At 41.7% G+C, this 24338-nt stretch overlaps 1 protein-coding gene across 24 annotated transcripts in view; it reads left to right on the forward strand.

Moving 5' to 3' along the window:
- The window catches only part of PPFIBP1 (PPFIB scaffold protein 1), a 167655-nt gene that overhangs the window by 125368 nt on the left and 17949 nt on the right, over positions 1 to 24338 (forward strand). For 11 of the 24 annotated variants that reach the window (XM_089671704.1, XM_089671710.1, XM_089671715.1 and 8 more), the window contains 9 exons: positions 1040 to 1124; positions 3177 to 3328; positions 4947 to 5077; positions 8778 to 8831; positions 13749 to 13803; positions 15911 to 16085; positions 18222 to 18254; positions 22161 to 22302; positions 22472 to 22603. In XM_089671704.1, the coding sequence (XP_089527830.1) occupies positions 1040 to 1124; positions 3177 to 3328; positions 4947 to 5077; positions 8778 to 8831; positions 13749 to 13803; positions 15911 to 16085; positions 18222 to 18254; positions 22161 to 22302; positions 22472 to 22603 (959 nt within the window). The remainder of the gene's footprint in view (positions 1 to 1039; positions 1125 to 3176; positions 3329 to 4946; positions 5078 to 8777; positions 8832 to 13748; positions 13804 to 15910; positions 16086 to 18221; positions 18255 to 22160; positions 22303 to 22471; positions 22604 to 24338) is intronic. The other 13 variants (XM_089671706.1, XM_089671712.1, XM_089671719.1 and 10 more) reach the window with 7 other exon arrangements.

Genomic DNA, 24338 nt, shown 5'->3' on the forward strand with positions numbered 1-24338 from the left:
GAGGGAGCAGTGGACATGGGTTAGGTAAAGTAACGTGATCAGTAGGAGAGGGAGCAGTGGACATGGGTTAGGTAAAGTAACGTGATCAGTAGGAGAGGGAGCAGTGGACATGGGTTAGGTAAAGTAAAGTGATCAGTAGGAGAGGGAGCAGTGGACGTGGGTTAGGTAAAGTAACGTGATCAGTAGGGGAGGGAGCAGTGGACGTGGGTTATGTAAAGTAACGTGATCAGTAGGAGAGGGAGCAGTGGACATGGGTTAGGTAAAGTACAGTGATCAGTAGGGGAGGGAGCAGTGGACATGGGTTATGTAAAGCAACGTGATCAGTAGGAGAGGGAGCAGTGAACATGGGTTAGGTAAAGTAACGTGATCAGTAGGAGAGGGAGCAGTGGACATGGGTTAGGTAAAGTAACGTGATCAGTAGGAGAGGGAGAAGTGGACATGGGTTAGGTAAAGTAAAGTGATCAGTAGGAGAGGGAGCAGTGGACGTGGGTTAGGTAAAGTAACGTGATCAGTAGGGGAGGGAGCAGTGGACGTGGGTTAGGTAAAGTAACGTGATCAGTAGGGGAGGGAGCAGTGGACATGGGTTATGTAAAGTAACATGATCAGTAGGAGAGGGAGCAGTGGACATGGGTTAGGTAAAGTAACGTGATCAGTTGGAGAGAGAGCAGTGGACATGGGTTAGGTAAAGTAACGTGATCAGTAGGAGAGGGAGCAGTGGACATGGGTTAGGTAAAGTAACGTGATCAGTAGGAGAGGGAGCAGTGAATATGGGTTAGGTAAAGTAACGTGATCAGTAGGAGAGGGAGCAGTGGACATGGGTTAGGTAAAGTAACGTGATCAGTAGGAGAGGGAACAGTGGACATGGGTTAGGTAAAGTAACGTGATCAGTAGGAGAGGGAGCAGTGGACATGGGTTAGGTAAGGTAACGTGATCAGTAGGAGAGGGAACAGTGGACATGGGTTAGGTAAAGTAACGTGATCAGTAGGAGAGGGAGCAGTGGACATGGGTTAGGTGAAAACTGAAGTTTCTTTATTTACAGGACAGGAAGATTGAAGAACTTAGACAGTCTCTGAACAGGTACAAGAAAGTCCAGGACATGGTGGTCATGGCACACGGTAAGAAAGGTATGTAGTTGTCACCAAAGTTAAAGCTGAACTCCAGGCAGTTACACATAAATTAGTCTATCTACCTATCTATCTGAGTGCATCTATCTATCCATCCATCTATATATCTTCACACCCCCTTCCCCCTGCAACCATGTCCTTTACCCCCCTTCACACACCCCCACAGCCATGCAGCCTTGTCCTCTAATCCCCCCCCCCCTTTTACACCCCCTTCCCCTACAGCCATGTCTTCTACACCGACTTCTTCCACAGCCTTGTTTTCCACCTCTTTTCACCCCCCTCCCCCACAGCCATGTCTTCCACCCCCCAGGACTCTGAGAGCAAACAGTTAAAAGATGCAGAGCCTTACACACAGCTCTGGGCAGTAGGCGGGAGGAAGCACAGCACTGGAAGGGGGTTGGCGGGAACAGGAGCTTCTGGAGTTAATTTTTCAAGTTAACCAGCAGGTGATTGGTTGCTCGGTGGTCCAAGCAACCAATCACCAGCTTGTTAACCGAAAAGGTTAGCTTTGGCAGCGCTCTCCCAACCGCCATCCCTGCCCGCCCTGTCCTGTGCTTTGCTGCCTCCCGCTCTAGGAGAATGACAGCGGGCAGAGGCTGGGAGGAGAAAGCAGCTCCCACCCAACCCCCCTCCCTGTCCCCACCCCATCCAGTGCTTTGCTGCTTCCCACTCTCCGGTCTAGAATGACCGCAGGCAAAGGATGGGAGGAGAAGGCGGCTCCTGGCCAACCCCCCTCCCCATCCAGTGCTTTTCTGCCTTCCGCTCTAGGAGAATGACAGCAGCTGAAAGAAGAAGACAGCTCTTTAAGTGGCATGACCACAGCAGTCTGGACTGGACACTGAATTGGTCTGGATCTGGACTACGGTCCGCCATTTAGTGATGCCTGGAGTAGAGTGATGAGCTCATAATTTCTGTGCTTCACTTTTCACTGTGCAGTTTCAGGATTAGGAAGGAATAAGACCATTAAGTGTTATTGAACTATGTTGTAAAATAAGGTGTCCTGCACTGCCAGACAGGACTATGTCATGTGGCAAAGCTGTGTAAATCCCATGACTTTATGGAAAAAAATAGAAATCTTTTGGCAGATAAAACCAATCCTATATATGTTATTTCATCTGAGTAGGTAGCTATTGGCTTGGAGTTCAGCTTTAAAACTGTTCAGCTTGCAGTTATATATTGCACAGTAGGTCTTCAACTGGGGACAGGAAATACAGTCCTCTAAGCCATTCACACTTTACTGCATTGTACAATGCTGTCATTTGTTTTCCTGAACATGTTGACAGTGGCGGAAAGTAGAGAGATGACTTTATTGGAGCACTGTTCCTTTATTGCCCAGTTAGCAGATTGGAGGTGAGCTAGTGACTAAACTCTGTTTTTTTTTGTTGTTTTTTTGTTTTGTTTTTTTTTTTATTTTATTGGAGTAGAGCAGAGTGAGGTCACTAACCTAGAAATGCCAGTACACTGGCTGAACTGAATTATTACCACCTCTAATTTCAACTTTGGCTAGAGCTTTATGGTTTGGACTCTTACCCTCATGCCTCCCCAAAACAAAAAACATCCCACACCCTATTTCCATCAATAATGTCTAGGTAATAGAACAACTAAACTGCAAATAAAACTGAGATGTGGAATCAGTTTTTTAAGTTTATAAACATGATTAATCTCTTTGGCAATCTCTGGTAAAACAATAACACACAGTGATGCGTAACCGTGGTGTGTCTAGGGTTTCATTCATTTTGAATGACTTCAGCACACTGGTGTAGTAGGCTGCAACGCAGCACGGTGTGCGCTGTCTTGTGGTCCGCTGCATTAAAAAATGTAAATTGAAATCCATTTAAGCAAACAGATTGCTGGTTTACTCTGTTGGTAAAGATTAAACTAGTGCATGTGCTTCTATTTTTTATGGGGTGTCTACCCCTGTTAAAGCCACACACCTGTGCAAAAATTCATAAAATGACACCTTGGTGGAACCTGATATTCATTACCTGTGTATCTGTCTTGTTCCTTATAAAGTGGAACTCGTTACATTTTACTAACCTTTGTCACTTTCAGCAGTGAAGGATGTGGAAAGTGATGATTCGGTGATATCCGGCTCGAATTCTTTTGTGATTGATGGCATTCTGTTAAGTGACACGGATAAGTCTCCCTCTCCTCCCCCATTATCATTCACCCCAAGCCCAGAAGAAGTGCCTGCAAGCCCCCAGGTAATGGCTTCTCATTTTTTAAAACCTGTTTAATAAATATAGATCATTAAAAAAGCTAAAGCATTGTTTACCTTTTAATGTCAGGGCAATATAAAAAAGAAAAAAATCAGTATGTGTCTGCCATAAATGCACATCATCTTCATGTTTTATTCCTTTAAAAATAAAACCTGTAAGTACAGAAAAATACCTGGTGATCTGCCAGTAAGGATCTCTGCTCTTAAAGCGGAGCTCCACCCAAAAGGGGAAGTTCCGCTTTAAGGACTGCTCCCCATTAAGTATTGGCACCTTCTGGGGGGCGGGAGGGAGCCGGTACCTGAATTTGACAGGTACCCGCTCCCATTTCCGGTCCGATCGCCTAGGTGATTGGAAACGGAAGGTGTCCTCCCTCCCTCTCTGTTTTCGTCTTTTGGGACATGTGACAGGTCCCAGAAGACTACAGGACCATTCATGAAGTGCAGCTCTGCTCGCGCATGCGCAAGGGGGAACCCGGCTGTGAAGCCGCAAGCTATCACAGCCAGGTGCCCACACTAAAGATGCCGGCCTCCTGTAATCCAGGACGGCCGGTGAAACGGGATGCAGGGTACACACCACGGGACCGAGGGACAGGTAAGTGGCTGTTTTTTAAAAGTCAGCAGCTACAGTTTTTGTAGGTGCTGACTTTTATTGTTTGACAGGTGAGTGGAACTCCGCTTTAAGTTCCAGCTGTGGAAACACAGCATTTTTGTAGACTGAGTGGTGTCGGCCCTACCTCCTTGTCTTTTGCTAAGCTACTCAGCTAAACAGACTTTTTAAACTCGTATCTCCAAACAATTGTTGACCAACCTCACTTTTAACACATCCTTCAATTTTTTTTCTTGTTTTCCCATTTATTGCGAAGAAAGAAGTACTCGCTTAAGGGCTTGTTTACACCAGAAAACAGGCTCAACACAAGGACACATGGAAAACTGTTTTTTGTGTACCTGTTCACACCATACAGGTGCATTGCATAAAATGCAACATGTCTGCATTGTTTATAAGACAAAACAATGCATGTCAATGCAACATTCCTATGGTTTAAAAAAAAAAATAATTTTGGCCCTAGATGTAGCCTGTGCAGAAAAAAAAAACTAATTTAAAGCCGAAATCCAGGTAGCAATCACATCACTGTGCCGTACATAGCCTGTGCAGAGCTGTGGGAGGGACCCAGCAGGCCTCACCCACTACAGGCTTAGCTGCAGAAAACTACAGGAGGGGCGGAGACTAGACCAGTCTCCCTGCACAAAAAGAAGAGAGCAGCAGTGACCGGTCTTTATGACAGGAAGCTCCTGCACAGAGGTAAACCTTCACACTGGATTACTGCACAGATCTGGAGAAAATATCTTGGAGTTCTGCTGAAACATACCATTCAGACCAGCTGTCTCCACCTGAAACTGAAAAGTCCTCTTTGGGTGTAATGGCCCTTTTGGCCTGGCTGCTGACACTACACGATTGTTTTGTGCAAAGTGATGGCTCCGGTTTGTATTGTCTTCTTCATTTACACTGCTTATTTTGGGAATTGCTACAAGGGTTTAAATATGTAAAAATGTTAAAAAGACAAAACTTTGGTGATGATTCTAACAAATATTCTGCCTCCATGTAGCCTTCTGTGGAAGTACATACAAGTGTCCTACAAGTTTCCATCCCATCGTTTACATCGTCTGGAGCTTTTCAGAAACAAGTTGATGCCACAAAAACCATTAAAAAGGAGGAACCCACTGCGCCGGTCACAAGGTAAATATGAGACACTCCTGCTACATAAAAAGATCATTCTTACTTCTAAGGCCTCATGCATACTGGGCATGTTTGACACTGCTATGGGCGTCAGGCAATTTTTTTTTCGTGCCTCTAAACTCCCCTGCCTGTTATCCTAAGTGTCTGTGCACACATAGGCTATTTGCAGAGATTTGTGGCAGGAGAATTTAGTGGCAGAAAAAAACCCACTGCCAGGGCATCCTGGAGCAGCAGCGTTTTGGACGAAAAAAAACACTTAACAAGCTTAAACATGTGTAAATGTGCCTAAGTTCTAGGCATGTTTAGCGCTCGAGCGCTAATTTATTTCAATGGCCAGAATAAATTTTTTATTCTGGCCAATGAAATGAATTAACACCCAAGCACTTAATTCATGTAAATGCGCCTAAACGCTTATAAAAGCATTAGACACTTTTACAAGCATCCGGCGATGCTTGAGGCCTAAATAGGGTTGAATCACCCTAATGTATGTTGCCCTTGCCTGTTCATTTCCTATGGACCCCCTAAAGTCCAAGTGAACTTTCTGTCCTCAGCCGTGTATTCTAAGGCCTAATTTTAGTTGAGTACCAATTGTTGAGGAAATAATCAATTCTTGCCACTTGACTAATTTGCTATTCTGCTGTAGTGATCCTGGATCTGATCCTGTCCTGGCAAATCAAATCAGTATCCAGCTGAACACATTTTGTGATTTGCCATAACATCCGGTAGACCCAAGGGGGTTCCCTCCATATCATCCTCAGGCTGTGTTTGAGAGGCTATGATACATACTTATAAAACCACCATTCCTACCTCTTCCACTATACAGTCAGAGCCATTCAATCCTGCAGGAACATGCAATTGTTTCCTCTTGGGCATTACTGGATATGTAATTCTAAGACTCGCTGTCAGGTTATGATCCCAAGAATAGTGTGTAGAGAGAGCATGAATTTGCAGCAGAGCTCCTTGTCCATGCATCCATTTGGATCACCTTCTTGGCCACACACCCCAACTTTCTGTTTAAATCTTCTAAATACATTCCAGGTACACTAAAACAAAAGCTTAGTAAAGTCTTTACAGTTTGTTTGCTTTATAATGCAGCCAAGCTTGTCTCCTGACAGCACACTGAAAGGAAAAAGCTCTTGCTATCCATGTGAAAGCAGTGGTCTCTCTACAAAGGTCCAGCATGCCTCCTGATAAGTTAGAGCTGTATCTCTCCAATTAGAAGGGAGCAGGAGCTTTGCTATTTACAGTACAGACTGATGAGTCCACACACAGAGCAAGAGTTCCACTCTTCTACTCAGAATGTGGCTGCTTTCTAAAGCGAGACTATAAGATTTTGCACACCTTTTTGTTTTGGTGTACCTGGAATTTATTTAACTGATATGAATTGAAAGCTGAGTTGGGCTTTCATGAGCTTAAAGCGGAGCTCCACCCAAAAGGGGAAGTTCCGCTTTAAGGACTGCTCCCCCACTCCCCATTAAGGATTGGCACCTTTTGGGGGGGCTGGTACCCGAATTTGACAAGTACGCACTCCCACTTCCGGTCCGATTGCCTAGGCAATCGGAAGCAGAAGGTGTCCTCCCTCCCAGTAGTGTTTTGGGACACGTCACAGGTCCCAGAAGACTACAGGACCATTCATGATGCGCAGCGCTACTCGCGCATGCGCAGTGGGTACCTGGCTGTGAAGCCGCAAGCTATCACAGCCGGGTGCCCACACTGAAGATGCCGGGCTCCTGGAATATAGGACGGCCAGTGAAACATGCTGCAGGGGAAACACAGAGGGACAGGTAAGTGGCTGTTTTTTTAAAAGTCAGCAGCTACAGTTTTTGTAGCTGCTGACTTTTATTTTTTGACAGGGTGAGTGGAACTCTGCTTTAAGAAAAAGCTTAAACAATCTGACAAGCTTTGTTTTTTGGGTGTTTTTTTGCCATTGTTGCCCCAGTGCATTTGTATTCATTTCTATATGTTTTGGGGCCCATTAGAAATGAATGAGGTGCCTTTCAATACACACGATGTGTTACTATGAGCACACAAGTGTAAGTGTCACCTATACAGACTGTAGCAGAGTACTTGGTGTTTCTTGGTATCTCTTTAGAAACCAATAATCTTTTTCTTTCATTTTGTAAATTTGCATTAAGAAAGCGATAACTGGAATCTCCATCTCCCTTTACTGAAAATGCTAATGGATTGTGTGTTTTTGTACATTTTATCAAAGATCCCATCAAAAAATGGGTAAACGGTTCTTATAAATGTAGTTTGTATGCAGATTTTATAGGATTCTTTCTTCTTCTTTTTTTTCAGCCTATGTGGAATTATATATATTTTAGAAACAGGCAAAAGAACCAGAATTTATATTGAAAAGTCATATTAGCCTAGCCCTATTATTTAAATAAGTAGAACTATAAGCAAACCTTTTTCTTATCATGGATAGACTCAGGGAGGGTTTTAACCCCCTTTAGTTTATTTTCTGCCATCTGTGTCCCAGGGGACATTTCCCTTCATATCCTGTCCCACATCCAAAACAGGAAGTAAAAGAAATTCCATCAGGACCCGCAGGTCACCAAAACTAGTATCCCCTTTGGAAAATTTCCCCTCTATTACTTTTCTGGGGACAACCCAAAGTGTGGGGTTTCTTTTACTCTCACTTTCAATTGTAATGGTAAACAGAGCAAATAGAGAGGGTGAATCTCTCTAACGGGGGGGGGGAACAGAAAACAATAAAAACTGATGTGGGTTCTAATCCTTCTCCACTCTAAGCAAAGATTAAAAAAAAAAACGTTTTGCCTTTAGTTATACCTTAATAAAAGGACTCACCATTTCAGTACATCTGTTTGCATTCCTGTTCATATTACAGACATATCTTCCCTGTGCAGCATTCATTTTGCTAGATATTTCTGTTTAAAAAAAAGTATCTATTAAGGCTCATTCTTCCTACAGTGGACTGGCATGTCGTTTCTGCAATTTTAATGCCCTTTATTTGCCTGACTGCACCCATCTGCCATCTTGGCTCAGGAAACGCCTCCACTGTTTTTACGGAGTGCCTTTGTCAGTCCTCGACAACTGGGGGCCACAGGTTAACCAGGCTTGACTGAGGGGTCAGACACTATGACCTACAAAGCTTCTATTCACCAAACGGTGATGCTGTGAACATTTTAAAATCTCACTCCTTTTAATGGCAGGCTTTGCTATGATGGTGCTTAAAGGAACCCTGTACTTGTTCCTATTCACTTTAGAGCTCAGAGGGTAAGGTGCACGTATTGTCCTCCAGACCACAGGCGTGTGTGCATTGCTGTACGTTTTTTTAATTATCAAATGTTTCCTATATATGAGCTTCAGCTAAGCATTTTGCTGTTTGGTCAGAGTTTTCCTGTAAATGTGCCACCATTGGATTGCAGACTCAGGAAACTCACTTTTCTGGGTTAAACAGCTCCCATGTCATCTGGCTGCTCATTGCCCAATGAAAGGGTAATATCAAGCTTCTGGCTCATTGTCCAGTGACACAGTAAGCTGTAGTAGGCAATAGTGATGTCTCCTGCCTGGCTACACATTGGGGCAGGGGTGTGTGTCGCAGTGCTATATAGATAATTTGGCAGATGATAATGTTTGTATATATACATTTGTATCTTAGCCGTGTGTCAAGCTCTTTACCTGGAGTTCCACTCTAACACCATTAACTCTATGCCAACTAAATCTTCTTTTCCAGTGAAGTGAAAACCAGCAGTATATCAACTGAAGACAAATCAGAAGAGCAGCCTGTGTAAGTGTCACATCTTCTGACCCTGATTTTGTAACACACACACCCCTCAGAACTCCCAGTTTACAAAAAATAAGTAGGTGACCCTTTACAAGGATCCGTAGCGCAAAAAGAATTGCATTGCAACGCTGAAACTGAAGAGACAATAAAATGTGAGATGGATAAATAGAGTAATTGTGGGTGGAAATATTTACCTTTCCTGGAGAAAACGCTGCTCCAGACTCCCTCCATTGCTGATCACTTGACCTAAAGCTTCAAATGTGGTCAGCTGAACCCTGCTGAAGAAGAGCTTCCACCAATCTGAAATTTTAGCCTTCCTTTTTAGTGAAGATGACGTGTTTGAATGGCTAGGCTTTTGGTGGAGTGAGAGCCCTGGAGGATTCTTGGAGCAGCATTATCCTCCAGGTAAGTGTTTCAAGCATTGGGTTATTGGTTATTTATGGGTGATGGGGACTGGTTATGACTACAGATGGGGTCTTGATTAGTCTGTACATGGGGCAGTGGGGTAAAAATAGGTCAGTGCGGGCAGAATAGAGAGATGATGACCGAAATGGCTTGATGACTCCTCTTCTAGTCTTCCTATAGCCTTCACAGTAGGTGGGATTGGGAACACCTTGCTCTGACAGTTGAGAGGAAGGTGTTTCTAGTTTCTCTAGTGGCCTTGCTCTACATCAACAGCCGCAGTAGATCTGCTCCGTGTCCTTTTTTGGCTTCATTTTTAGAAGGTTAGGAGTGTGATTTTAGTTTTGACATCTTTGAGCTGTGGTGGAAGTTAAAGAAGGATTAGTATAGATATAGAATTTGTTGGTGTGTTACAAAAGATTTGAGTTCCTCCATACTAAGAGGAAAAGCCTGTTTTCCCAAGAGAAGCTTATTTCCTGTATTTAACAATTAAATATTTCACATACATGTGCGTGGAGACACTCAGAAGATTTTGTGTCTGCTGGAAGCACCAAGCGTCCCGGACATGGGAGCCTGTTGTAGATGACAGATAAGCACACAGCTGGTTCCCTCTGATAGACTATTGTCACTGCTCCATTGGAGGAAGGAGTGGAGGGGAATTTCAGTCAGCCTTACGCAAGAGCACTCTTTCATTCTGACAGTACCATGTCAAAAGGGGGAAAACAATTTTTTTTTTTTTTTTAAGGATAGAGTAGGGAGTCTTTAAATTCTCTGACAGCTGTTTTGATGATTGTGTCCCGTTGGGAAAATTTCCTTTTACAGCATGAAATCAGTCAAAAGTGAAGGAAATTGCATCTTAGACAGTTGTCACTGGAACAAAAGTCACCAATTAGGGCTCATGCACATGGCCAGATAAAAATGCAGCAGCTTTTATGCAGGATCTTGCTGGCAGCAAGGTCTGAATCAGGGACAAGTGGGGTAGAATCTAATGCTGTTAGCTTCATGACACTGATATTTTGACAATGCATGAACTGACATGGGGGGTGGAGACAGAATGGTTGTATTTGACTCTCAGCTTCTCTTACTGAGCAATGGTTGTGTACACTGTGGGCCTTTGGGGTTAGACTACCAAAGTCTATGTCTATTTCAACCATCCGTTACATGTTTGACAACTTGGCCCACTTTTCCATTGGTGTAGCTCTTGTTTTATGGCTCTCTGCCTTCCCTACAGCTCCTGGGCTAATCTTGTCCCATGTTGTCTTCTCCATTGTATTCCCATTTTTTTTTCCCAGAAAAGGATGTCTGACTTTGATGTATACAGACTGAATTTGGTTTAATATCCTATGGAACATTACTGTCTCCTGAGGAAGTGAACGCTGCGTCACGAAACGCGTGTCAGGATATCATTTGTCTAGCTTGTGTATACACAATCATGCCACTAACCATCATATTTTGATATGCCCTTTGGCATTTTATTATGTTTTTAATCATCTATTCATGTGAATAATTTTTTGGATTTTTATTCTTTGTTTTGGTGTTGTTTAAATAAGTGTAGTTTCTCTAAAATCCCATGGGCATTTTTTGTAAGTGAGAGATGTATTTGATTGGCCCCAGTCAATTTATACACCAGAATTAATACCTCCTTTCACCGGCCATTAGAGTGGACCTGATGGGGGAACTGCAACACCCTATAAGAATGCTGGTTCTGCCTCCCATGTCCATTCATGCTTTGTGAAAATATCAGCATCATGACACTGAGAACAATAGACTCCCTCTCCCTCATCGTGCACGCGGACTTTATGGGAAAATGAGTGCCACAAGAACAGTTCATAATGCAATATACAGTATACAAAAAGCACTGCATGCGAATAGTGGATTGTGGGTGCAATGTCAGGCTTCTGCACATTGTTCCTACAGCTTTCTGCCCATACCTTTTTATGGGCTTTCAGTTGTAGAGCCTGGGAAGTGTGAATAGACTAGGAGTGTGCTGATTACTGCACTCGTATTCCAGTGAAAACTATAAGTCCGTCTGCCATGGGTGGCTGCTGGGACTTGTAGTTCTTTCACAAATCTCTTGCAGAATTATAAAGTGACACTGGCTGTTGTAACTTGGGGGGAGTGCATTGTGAAGGGGGTGGGGTTGCTTGTAACATAGTGCTAAAGCTGACATTACAGTTTATGTATTACCTCACCTGGTAAACAGCCCATTCAGTTTAAAACTGAAGTGAAAGGCAAAACATTTGTGTATACATATAAAAAACATTATATGTAATGACTTCCTAGTGAATGGCTGTGCAGAGGGGGCATGTCAGCATAAATCTGATCATTGGAGGAGAGCAGGCTGCATTGCCAGCATAGCTAGAGAACAGACCACACTGTTCTCTCATGACTAGTGTGGTCAGTTTTTGATAGGAAGCAGAGGGACTGGCAGGAACACCAGGGATTTCACACAAAGGAAGCAATACAAAGAGAACAGGATACTTTTTCATATATGTACTTGGTGTAACAGGCACATATCAGGAATTTGGAATGCTGGGTTTACAAACTCTTTAACCTTTAAGGAAGCTATGCTGGCAGCTCCCACCAGCCGTGATCTTCCTGCATTGCATAGGGAAGTACAGAAACCCTGTCATGATGTCACTGGATCTAAAATAAGGTATATAATAACAGATTTTTTTTTTTAATAATAATTTCATCAGCATGTTGATCATAGGGAGGGAGGACCCAGCGACCACTACATATAAACCTATTAAACTGCAGCTTTAACACTTATTGATGGGATTATTTACATTTTATATCGAACATAAACATAAGTGTTCTAGTTCCCCTTTCAACATTTTGGCACATTTTGTGAAGCAAATGAGCCATCGTACAAAAAAAGATGAAAATTAAGAGAAGTCACTGAAAAGGAACAACAGATACAAACCATCTTAAAACATGAGATGGCATTTGTACAATAAAAAGACACTTTTCCCTTAAAACTGAACTCAAGGCAGATATACACAATTCTTTATTCATCCATATGTTTATGTTTTTTTTTTTGGTTTTTTTTTAAATCTGGGTAGTGTAAGTACCTGAATTTGACTTGGTATGAGCTATGAGTGACAGATGAGCTCCTTAGTCTGCATCTTTTCCATTAAATACCCAGTCATAGTCTAGGGCAGCAATGGGCAAACTACGGCCCGCGGACCTTTTAATCTGGCCCGCGGAGCATGATACTGTCAGGATGGCTGTTAGGATGTGTGTAGGTGGGGCAGCGTGACGAACGTGAGGGGAGGGGAGCTAGGCTCCTCTCACAGTCCTCTCACAGGGGGGACTTGGGGACTTAATATGGGGGATGAATTAATATGGGGGATGAATTAATATGGGGAATGAATTACTATAGGGGGGATGAATTACTATAGGGGGGATGAATTACTATAGGGGGGATGAATTACTATAGGGGGGATGAATTACTATAGGGGGGATGAATTACTATAGGGGGGATGAATTACTATAGGGGGGATGAATTACTATGGGGGATGAATTACTATGGGGGATGAATTACTATGGGGGATGAATTACTATATGGGGGATGAATTACTATATGGGGGATGAAGTACTATGGGGGATGAAGTACTATGGGGGATGAAGTACTATATGGGGGATGAATTACTATATGGGGGATGAATTACTATGGGGGATGAATTACTATATGGGGGATGAATTTCTATATGGGGGATGAATTTCTATATGGGAGATTCATTACTATGGGGGATTCATTACTATGGGGGATTCATTACTATATGGGGGATGAATTACTATATGGGGGATGAATTACTATATGGGGGATGAATTACTATATGGGGGATGAATTACTATGGGGGATGAATTACTATGGGGGATGAACTACTATGGGGGATGAACTACTATGGGGGATGAACTACTATGGGGGATGAACTACTATGGGGGATGAACTACTATGGGGGATGAACTACTATATGGGGGATGAATTACTATGGGGGATGAATTACTATATGGGGGATTAATTACTATGCTTACTATGGGGGAATATTACTATACTTACTATGGATGACACATACACATCATTCATCTACTCTTGGTCCGGCCCCCAGGTCCAATATATGAACCCATTGCGGCCCTCAAGTCAAAAAGTTTGCCCACCCCTTGTCTAGGGGATGGACAAGGTAGGTGTTACTTGACTTCAGCAGAGAAAACCAGGTCTCCGACCACTGCCAGACAGGCCTGCGATGTGTGGCAGAACTGTGTAAATCTCAGAACTGGACAGAAATACAAATGGATTAGCGGGTAAAACAGTTCCCATCTATGCATTTCATCTGTGTTTTAAGCTGTTTGCCTGGAGTTCAACTTTAGTTTTTTTGGCCAGCATAATTCTCCCTGCTGTCTTGATTCCTAGCAGAAACTTGTGTATGTCGAAGTATAAATAATAATAGCAATGTAAGGTGTCACTCCGGAGAGTCCATGTATTGTCTACAATTCTCTCTGCATTTCTTTCAGATCACCTGTACAGAAATCAAGCAGTTTAGACAACCTTAAAAAGACGCCGGAAAAGGTGAGAGTTATTTAGTCCAAAGGGATTTGCATGAAAAACCAATCCGTTTATGTGGTTTAAATTTCCAGATTAGAAAATGGGAAAGAGAAGTTTGTTATAAGGAGCACCAAATACTTAAATTTTCATCACAAAGACCGGTTTTTTTCACCCTTTTGCATTTTTAAAATTTTATTTATCCAAGTAATTTTTCTAATTTCTTCTTTTTTTTCTCCTCTTAATTTTGGCTTTTTTTTCTTTGCTTTTAATTTTTTTCTGTTCTTTTCCTTTCTCTGTCTCTCTCCATCTTCTCTTTCCATTCCCCTTCTCACCCACTCTCCTCTCTCTTTCAGTTCAGATACGCTTTATTGCAGATGTATTATATCATTACCAAAGCAATTAATAGGTTGATTTTGGGAAGGGGGTGATATTTAGATATACAGATAGATAGAGATTATATATACAGTGGGGCAAAAAAGTAGTCAGCCACCAATTGTGCAAGTTCTCCCACTTAAAAAGATGAGAGAGGCCTGTAATTGGCATCATAGGTAGACCTCAACTATGAGAGACAAAAATGAGAAAAAAAATCCAGACAATCACATTGGCTGATTTGGAAAGAATTTATTTGCAAATTATGGTGGAAAATAAGTATTTGGTCAATATCAAAAGTTCATCTCAATACTTTGTTATATATCCTTTGTTGGCAATGACAGAGGTCAAACGTTTCCTGTAAGTCTTCACAAGGTTTGCACACACTGTTGCTGGTATGTTGACCCATCCTCCATGCAGATCTCCTCTAGAGCAGTGATGTTTTGGGGCTGTCGCTGGGCAACACGGACTTTCAACTCCCTCCAAAGGTTTTCTATGGGGTTGAGATCTGGAGACTGGCTAGGCCACTCCAGGACCTTGAAATGCTTCTTACGAAGCCACTCCTTCATTGCTCGGGCGGTATGTTTGGGATCATTGTCATGTTGGAAGACCCAGCCACGTTTCATCTGCAATGCCCTTGCTGATAGAAGGAGGTTTGCACTCAAAATTTCACGATACATGGACCCATTCATTCTGCCCTCTACATGGATCAGTCGTCCTGGTCCCTTTGTGCAGAAACAGCCCCAAAGCATGATGTTGCCACCCCCATGCTTCACAGTAGGTATGGTGTTCTTTGGATGCAACTCGGCATTCTCTCTCCTCCAAACACGACGAGTTGTGTTTCTACCAGACAGTTCTATTTTGGTTTCATCTGACCATATGACATTCTCCCAATCCTCTTCTGGATCATCCAAATGCTCTCTAGCAAACTTCAGACGGGCCCAGACATGTACTGGTTTAAGCAGGGGGACACGTCTGGCACTGCAGGATATGAGTCCCTGGCGGCGTAGTGTGTTACTGATGGTAGCCTTTGTTACGTTGGTCCCAGCTCTCTGCAGGTCATTCACTAGGTCCCCCCGTGTGGTCCTGGGATTTTTGCTCATCGTTCTTGTGATCATTTTGACCCCACGGGGTGAGATCTTGCGTGGAGCCCCAGATCGAGGGAGATTATCAGTGGTCTTGTTTGTCTTCCATTTTCGAATTATTGCTCCCACAGTTGATTTGTTCACACCAAGCTGCTTGCGTATTGCAGATTCAGTCTTCCCAGCCTGGTGCAGGTCTAGCTCTTTGGTCTTCACCATAGTGGAGTTTGGAATGTGACTGTTTGAGGTTGTGGACAGGTGTCTTTTATACTGATAAGTTCAAACAGGTGCCATTGATACAGGTAATGAGTGTAGGACAGAGAAGCCTCTTAAAGAAGAAAGTACAGGTCTGTGAGAGCCAGAAATCTTGCTTGTTTGTAGGTGACCAAATACTTATTTTCCACCATAATTTGCAAATAAATTCTTTCCAAATCAGCCAATGTGGTTGTCTGGATTTTTTTTCTCATTTTGTCTCTCATAGTTGAGGTCTACGTATGATGCCAATTACAGGCCTCTCTCATCTTTTGAAGTGGGAGAACTTGCACAATTGGTGGCTGACTAAATACTTTCTTGACCCACTATATATATATGTATTTATATATGTGTGTCTCTCTCGTTAAAGTTGAAACTACATTTTCGCATGGACATCTGTAATAATTTAATTGCTTTGCCTCCCTTAGAAGCTGGCTTCTCCAGATTCCGGAAAGTTTGAGACCCTCCCGCCGAGACCCCCTGGACACAGCACTGGAGGGGAAGAAGAGGTCTTTGGCACCCGTAAAGCCAGGTCATCATTTGGTCGTGGGTTTTTCAAGCTGAAAAGCAACACCAAAAAAACTGCCAGCACGCCAAATCTAGGTAGGCAACTAACTGTGTTTCATGTTAATTTTGCAGCCTAACTGCTGACAGGGATTAACATTTGCTGAGACTTGTAGTTCTTCAGAATTGTCTCGTGGAATAGCCCAGAAACGAAAACCTACAAGTCAATATAATGACACACCACCTCACCATCATCTGGGTTATTTTTCGTAGAAAACAGTAGCTCTGTCTAACTCCATCCATCAGTGCGGTGAATTGTCTTCTTACTAAAAATGTTCCATGGTGTAGCATGATGTTCATATACTGTGACAACGAGCCTCTGATTACACTCCAGAGCTGGTTCATTCTATGTCCAGGGAAGACTTTACATGGAAGCTTTGTGTGGTTTTGGCCAAGTCCTATTCTGTAACATTTTGTATGATTTTAGGATGTTCCCATGCTTGTTGTACCACACTTCCATTACTGTATAACATGTAGGTTATAATCACACATCTGCTTTTTTCTTTTCTTCTAATGCAGCACATTTTATCATATAGAAGGTGTGTTTTACTGTGAACCACACCAAAAATTGTGCAGCATTCCCTATAAATAAAAACAATAGCACTTATCTGCTCCACCCGCTCTGTCAATCTTCAACATCTGTAAAACCCTGTATACACGATCAGAATATTGTACGGAAAATGACGCTTTTAAAGCAATTGTACGATTATCTGATCGTTTGTACACGGCAATCATCCAAAAATAAATAGAAAGGACAAGCATGAAAACCAGTACAGTAGTCACACTTAACCAGTACAGTAGTCACACTTAACCAGTACAGTAGTCACCCGAAAATACAATACAAATTCTTTACATTCTTCAGAGCATGCAGAAATAAACGGATGATCATTCGTCAGATATTCTAAACGTGTATACTGGGCTTAAGGGCTACACAGGCTGAAATATCTGTAGCATCTGACACCTCCAGCAGTGCCGGGTGTCTGGTTCCCCTCTGAGCTCTGTGGTTTCTTTCAGTGGGGAACCAGGCATTCGACACTCCCCAAAGTGTGTCAGGTGCCTCACATTTTTTAGCCTCTTGTATCTTGTTTTGACAGCAGAGACAGGTAATTATTAGCTCTTTACATTGCAGAAAGAACTTTTTTTTTTTTTTTAAGTTGCACACTGGTCACTCTCATTGTAAGGAAATTGTGCAGTGTATGTAGTGGGTTCAGTATTTCCTTGTATTTTATTAGTATCTTATTTTTAACACCTTTTATCTTAAAGTCCAATTGAATGTTCAGTCTAAATTTGCTAAATACATTACAGGTGCAGCAAAACATAAGGCACTCAATATCTTACAGTCCTATTTAGAAAGCAGCCATAGACTGTAGAAAGAGTATTAAGAGCTTTTTCCCTGTTAGAATACTGCCGAGAAGGACACTTGCTCTCTTGTGGAAGCAGTGGTCTCTCTGCAGAGGTTCCACGCATCCCCTGCTAAGTCATAGTAAAGCTTATCAGCTTACTGATTAAAGAGTTCTAGCTGTGATCTGCAGAGAGACCCCTGCTTCCACACTGATCAAAGGTCAATGCCTGCAACATGCTGGCAGGGGACATTCTTGTCTCACTTAGGCAACTGATGCTTTCTAAAGGAAAAGGAAATGCAAGACTTCTCATACTTTTCTTTTGACGCACCTGGAATGTATTTGGCTGATTAATTTAAACCGAAAGTTCAATACGGCTTAAAAAAAAAAAAAAAAAAGTACAATTTAGCACCGTGTGAAACATTCTTGTGAAATTCAAATTTATGTGTGAATGTCTGTGTGGGTGTTAAAAGAGCATTCTTTGAGCAGTAGTTCTTATTCAAATGGGGAGAGTGGAGCTGTGTTCAAGTTAAATTGCCTGTCTCTTTCTGTGTTTCTGCCTTTTGGGCTTTCTGTAGTAAAAACTGTCTGTATTGCCTACAGCCAAACATTTGATTCCAACGTCAGTTGTCATTTTCCTTGGCTGTTTGAATCTGATTGTTTTTTGATTGGTTGGTACAGACAGTTATACATCCTAAGACCTGGATAGGCAAAGGATTCTTGTATGTGTCTCTTGCTCCCCCTACTGTTCTCTTTCAGTATTTTTAAACATCTCTCTACATACTCTCTTCCTCTGGGCTGCGTACGATTTTGCACACTTAATGGAATTTTGAAGATCGCAGCCGAAGTGCCAGCGCCCCCACCTTAGGTATAGTAAAACTGCATGTCTCCAAACAAAAAAAACCCTCTGTGCTGTGTTTCCATCATCCCCTAACCCTATCGTTTTGCCGCCTAGCTAAACCCAACTAGAAAATCAAACCACCCCCTACACCATCACTAATGTGTGTTTTGAAGCCTTTAGCTAATGTTGATGTTAGTAGTCTCCAGTACACTTACATGCCTAGCTGCCCAGCTAATCTAGCTACATCTTGTGTCCAATATGAAAATTTGCTGAGCTGTTTTGTATTTGTAATATTTGTTGCTTTAGGGCAATTCCACCAAAACTGATGTTCCTTTTATGTGTGGTTGGGCGCATTTACATTTTTGCAGCACATTTAACACTTGTTAAGGCAGCAATTTGACGTGAATGGGAGGCCAGTGCACCCTGATATGCTGAAAATAAGAAGTGACCCTTTTTTGCAGAGAAACACAAGTACATTGCTTTAATGTGTTGGGGTGCCATTGCTTTTAGCCTCTTGGAGAATCCAGCAATTAGCCTCACCTAAATGCTTAGTGTGTTATGTTCCGCTAATGGACACTCCACAATGTAGAGCGAATTAATAATTTGGGAGTCCGGTTGTAAGCATATGACTTTTTCCTTATGATTTTGTTGAAGAGTACCAATATGCAAACCACTGTACAGGAGGCTTGCTGCTGAAGTCTTCAAGAGTCTTAAAGTGGAACTATAGGCAAAGCTGAGAATGACATACTCGATACTGTATGAGATGCAGTCTGTCAATATCCTTTTTTTTATCAGTTTTCGTTTTTGAGTCCCCCCTCTAACATAGTTTTTTTTGTTTTAACCCGTTACACCTGCAGTATATCTATTATTTTCCCTCTTCCCGTAACAGGGTGACAACATTTTGTTCTGTATTAAAATCACACACCAGCATTGTCACCCTGTGGACAAGTCATTTCAAATGGGCTTTACATAACAAGTGTAAAGCTGAAATCCAGCTAATCCTTTTAAACAGCAACAGGTTTCTTTTCTTTGTGAAAAAATGTTTAAACTGCGTGAATAGAAACTGATTTTTGTAGCAGCCCCTTGATATTGTTATATGGTTTGTCCTAATCCTTGTAACTTTCACTTTTACTGCACAGCTTGGCCTGTTATAGAAAGTGGGAAAATAATTGATCTACTAATAAAAATACTCCATGGGGGAACTTGAAAAACAAAAAATTGCTGTTTTAATATAGACTGCATCATAAATCTATTTTTTTTAATTTCTTATAGCTCCACTTTAAGAAACCAGGTGTGATGTAAACCACCCAGAGCTGGAACCTCAGTTTTTGACGGAGTTAACTATATAGATGTTTGTGATTTGTTGTTCTTGTACTGTGACCTGTTTGAACACCGGAATTGCAGATTTATGTCCGTAGGGCTCAGCTCCAGTTCACACTGGTGCAACTTGTCATTGAACTTGACAGATCAAAGTCGCATCCTATTTGCAATTTCATGTGCTGCTTGCATTAACATCTGTATAAATGAAGTCGCTCAGATGTCGGCAAGTCGCACTGATCGTTGGCTTTGAAATTGCGCTGGAGTAGTACGACGTCAAAGCCGCACTGGTGTGAACTGAGTGTAAATAAACAGTGAAATGTTACAAAACTGCAAAATAATTTATCTTCCATTGATCTGACTAAAGTAAATTGAGATCACATTGCTTATGAAGGCCATAGACAGGTAGATGTTAACCATATCAGAAACTTTGTCCAATTGCTATTGTTTTTCTCCCAAGATAAAGTGACACTGAAGTGTCCAGCAACCTGAGTATTTATAAAGCTGAACCTAGGGGCCTCATCTGATGTCACCCCTGTCTGTCTGGCTGTCCTTTACTGTCTCTGGTTCACTTTAAAGAGGAGCAACTTCTTTCCGTACAGTTTCTAGCGCTAACCCTTTACTGGGATACAAAACTAACCTTTTTGGCTGTGTGTAAAGGTTAACAAATCTATTTGCAAAATGGGGTAAATTCAGCAAATCTCATTTTTTGGGGGGGATCAACAGTGCGCATGTGATCAATCTGCAGCAGATGCTGTATTTCGTGAATTGACTGCCCAGATTCGTTTGGGGCTACTTTACAGATGGAGATTTGCATATTTAGGGTAAATTCATTATTCACTATTAAATCTGAAAATGAATGAATTGCTGGATTTAGCCGGTTTATAAATCAGTTTAGTGGGCACAGTAACTGTTTAATTTGACTGGAGAATGGACAAACTTGTGTTGAATTCCAAAGCTGGCCAGCTCTCTGGTATAAGGCCATTTACCAGCATCTTCCATTGGCAACTGTAGAAAATGTACTAGAAAAGGAGCCATTTTTGTCACTGGCTCCTTGGTTCGCCAAATTTGTCCTATGCTGGTTTTGTAAGCATAACCCTAATTTTATTTGGAGCTGAGGAAGAGAGATTTAAAGTTATCCTATTACTCTATAAATGTTTTTCCTTTTGGAGTGTCATGTAAACGGACATTTGTTAGTAGGTTTCCATTCTGTGTATCCATTTAGGAGAACCTCCTGACTCTCTCTCTCTGACCTCCTTATAGTTGTGGTTTTTGGTGCCTCTATTAACTCATGACATACTAAGAAACAAAATAATATTTATTAAGCGTTTGGTGTAATTGTTGCTGATAAGGATCAAAAGGTAAGGGATGTTTTATATATTCAGTGCCAGATGCAACATGCAAAAAAAAGTTGTGCAAGATTCACGTAGCAACCAGCTAGATGGTTGCTTTAGTATTATAGCACCATGAAACTTTCTTCCAAGATTTATTTGGTTGCTACAGAGCTGCAAATGTATATATTACCCACAAATCTAATAGTCACACATTTTGTTTGTTACATCTTATTGGCTTATAAATTTGAAACCTTTACGTTTTAATCCATCCAGGGACACTAGAAAGCTTCGAAAATCTAACCTCCTACCTCTTTACTTGTGTAATGAGGACTGTCATCACAGGCCCTGTCTGGTATAAACATTGCGCTGTTTACATTCAGCCTGTTTGCCATCCACTCTGCTTCTGCAGACCAGGACTGAGCAGAAGAATGGCATTTTCTCCAAAAGCCTGTTTGATTCAAAGCATTTGCTGCCAAGAGCCATACATTATGAATGTGTTGCACTGCACTCTTGTATTCACTGGAGATAACAAATGTTCTGCCAATCCATCCAAATCATATTATTCAACACAGCCAACTGTGTAGGGCTTAAATGCACATTGAGACTGATGCCTAAATTCTTTCTGATCACTTAGATCTGTTCTGGAGACATGTGCTGTCTATACTGGAGCTAAACTCAGGTGTTTCCTTATTTTAGTAGTTTGTGGTCTGCTAGAATTACATGAGTGCATTGCAGCACACAAGTTCTCATTTATGGCTCCGATGAGCTTTCAGCTCTGGTCTCACAACAAACTGATTGTAAGCTGCACAATGGAAGAGGTATGAGATTATAACGCTTCTTTGTATACTTAAAACAGCTAATATATTTTGACATTTTGTCTTTTAACATATTTTCTGTAATTCTTCAAAATTCAAAGATGTCAAAAATCCATGTCCCTGCAATAAAATGCTTCTGTTTAAATTTTGCAATTTCTGAAGCAGTCCCTGGCACCCACCCTAGTGGTCAGTGATGATATGAGCCGTTGAGTTCCATGTTGGGCTGTTTTGCTGTTAATAGTGAGAAGCCTGATGTGGGGCCCTCCTCCCATTATCTCCATTCTACACTAAGGGCAAGGCCAGGGAGAGCTTCAAGAGCTAAAAAATGTAATCATAAGCCTTGAGTTCCCAGGATACTAGTTACAGAATCATTGGTCTACCAGAAATGCTTCAACTGTGAGCAATTCTAGAAAAGATAAGTGTGAAATTCTGGATTACAGTTGAAACTGATTGTTAAAATCTCATAGCAGAGACAGAGAAGGGGTCTGCGGATGCCTTGGACTTGGCAGTTTCCTCCCCTCGTTCACCAGATTCAGGAAGCACCCATAGCTCTCCATCTTCACCCGATTCCAAAAAGAAGCCTCGGGGAATCAAAAAGCTATTTGGGAGGTAAGTGAATTTTGCAGCAGTGCTCAGAAATGATTATTTTTATAAACTGATCACGGAACAGTCTACATTTCTTCAATAAACTATGATTGACCATGGAACCACCCAGATTTCTTCGATAATCTGTGATTAAATTCATCTGCAAGATTGAAATGTTCTCTATTTGTTTCAGGCTGAAGAGAAGTCAGTCTACCACTTTAAACCAAGATGATGACTTTCCGGAGGAGGAGTTCAAGAGGGGAGGGACCAGGTCCACTGCCGGACCAAGATTGGGTTGGTCCAGAGATCTTGGTCAAGCACACAGGTCTGTACGGAGGCATACATTCTGGCTGTGAATATAAAAGGGTTTTGAAGTTAATTGAAAGATATGGTAGTTTCGACTCCAGGAGAAACTCTCTCTGTTAAATTTGTATTTTTTTTCTTTATATATTGTTATGCATCTGGCAGTGAGGGACCAGGTCTACTGTTGGGCAAAGATTGGGAGGATCCAGGGATTTTGGTCAAGCACACAGGTCTGTATAGGGACGTATATTTGGCCATGAACCCTACCAAGACATAAAAGTACTTTGGGGTTAATTAAAAGAAGGTAGTTTTGACTTCAGGGTTCCTCCCTCCCATATTTTTATTTATTTTACTTTATGTAAACCAGAGAAGAGATAACTCTCCATGGTGGGTGGGAACACTGAAAACTTCAAAATGGGCAAGAACAGAGCCAGGACTATGCTGTGGAGATCTCACTGCTGGTTTCCCAAAGAGGACTAAATATCTTGCCAGGTGAATGCGTGTAAACTATCTTACCTGCAGAGAAAAAAAATCTAAGCGTTTTCTAATCCATGCACCCCGCCACACAGAAATGGTCTTGGTACAATAATGACCACTTTCTCTTCCGATCGGAGTTCCGCTCTTCAGTTAGAGATGGTGCCATGCAATTGTAAAATAAATCGCAGCCCTCTTCAGGAATGGACTCTTGGGAATATTTGGGTGATACTCCTAAGGTTTCCCTTCTACACAACAAGTTTAAAGAATAATTGACTTTTGTTGAGAACAAAACTTTCCCCTCTGAGTGATCTATGTACATTGCAAGGATTTTAACAAACTTTGTTGCAGATACCTACCTTTTGTTGTTCTGAAGAAATAGCTGTTTGTCTGTGTCCGCATGCAAAGTGAAGGAGAATGGGAGTGATTTTATAATGATCAGTCAGCTGCTGCACTTGCAGGGTACTAATGAGGAAAGTGGCAGGGTCTGAATCCCTTTAGATGGGATTTACCTTTGGCAGTATCTAACTAAGGGGATGCCCAAAATCTGACTTATATCTTAGTGAAGACTTCTGGGAAAATCGGTAAGCCAATCATAGAAGCAGGAAATTACATTTCTGGGGGTTGTTCAGTACACCATCTGTATTCAAAAAACTCCCAGGTTGCTGTATTGCATTTTACAGAAATTTACAGCGCTGAAAATTGAAAAGAAAGGTAAATTTTAACCACTTGACCGCCAGAGGGGTTTACCCCCTTCATGACCGCAGCATTTTTGCTATTCAGCGTTGCACTACTTTAATTGGCAATTGTGCAGTCATGCAACACTGTACGCAAATTAATCTTTATCATTTTTTTTCCCCACACAAATAGAGCTTTCGTTTGGTGGTATTTGATCACCACTGGGTTTTTTAGTTATTATATAAATGAAAAAAGACAACATTTTGGGAAATAAATATATTTTCTACTTTCTTGTTATAAAACATCCAATTAAAAAAAAAAGCAAATTTCTTCATAAATTTAGGCCAAAATATATTCTGCTGCATGTCTTTTGGTAAAAAAAAATTGTACATTAATTGGTTTGAAATTTGTGCAGCTTCGACACTGTACTAGTAATGGCAGTGATCGGCGACTTGTAGTGGGACTGTGATAGTGTGGCAGGCAATCTGGTGCTTGCTGCTGCTGGTTGGGAGGTACAGTAACTGGCACAGACCTCAATAGCAACACTAATATAGTAATCAGTAGTAATACTGTACACTATCACTGTACCAATGACACTGGCTGGG

The sequence above is a fragment of the Staurois parvus genome, unplaced genomic scaffold (assembly GCF_062004578.1).
Source record: "Staurois parvus isolate SC_StPar_1 unplaced genomic scaffold, SC_StPar_1.0 ptg000114l, whole genome shotgun sequence".
Taxonomy (NCBI): Eukaryota; Metazoa; Chordata; class Amphibia; order Anura; family Ranidae; genus Staurois; species Staurois parvus.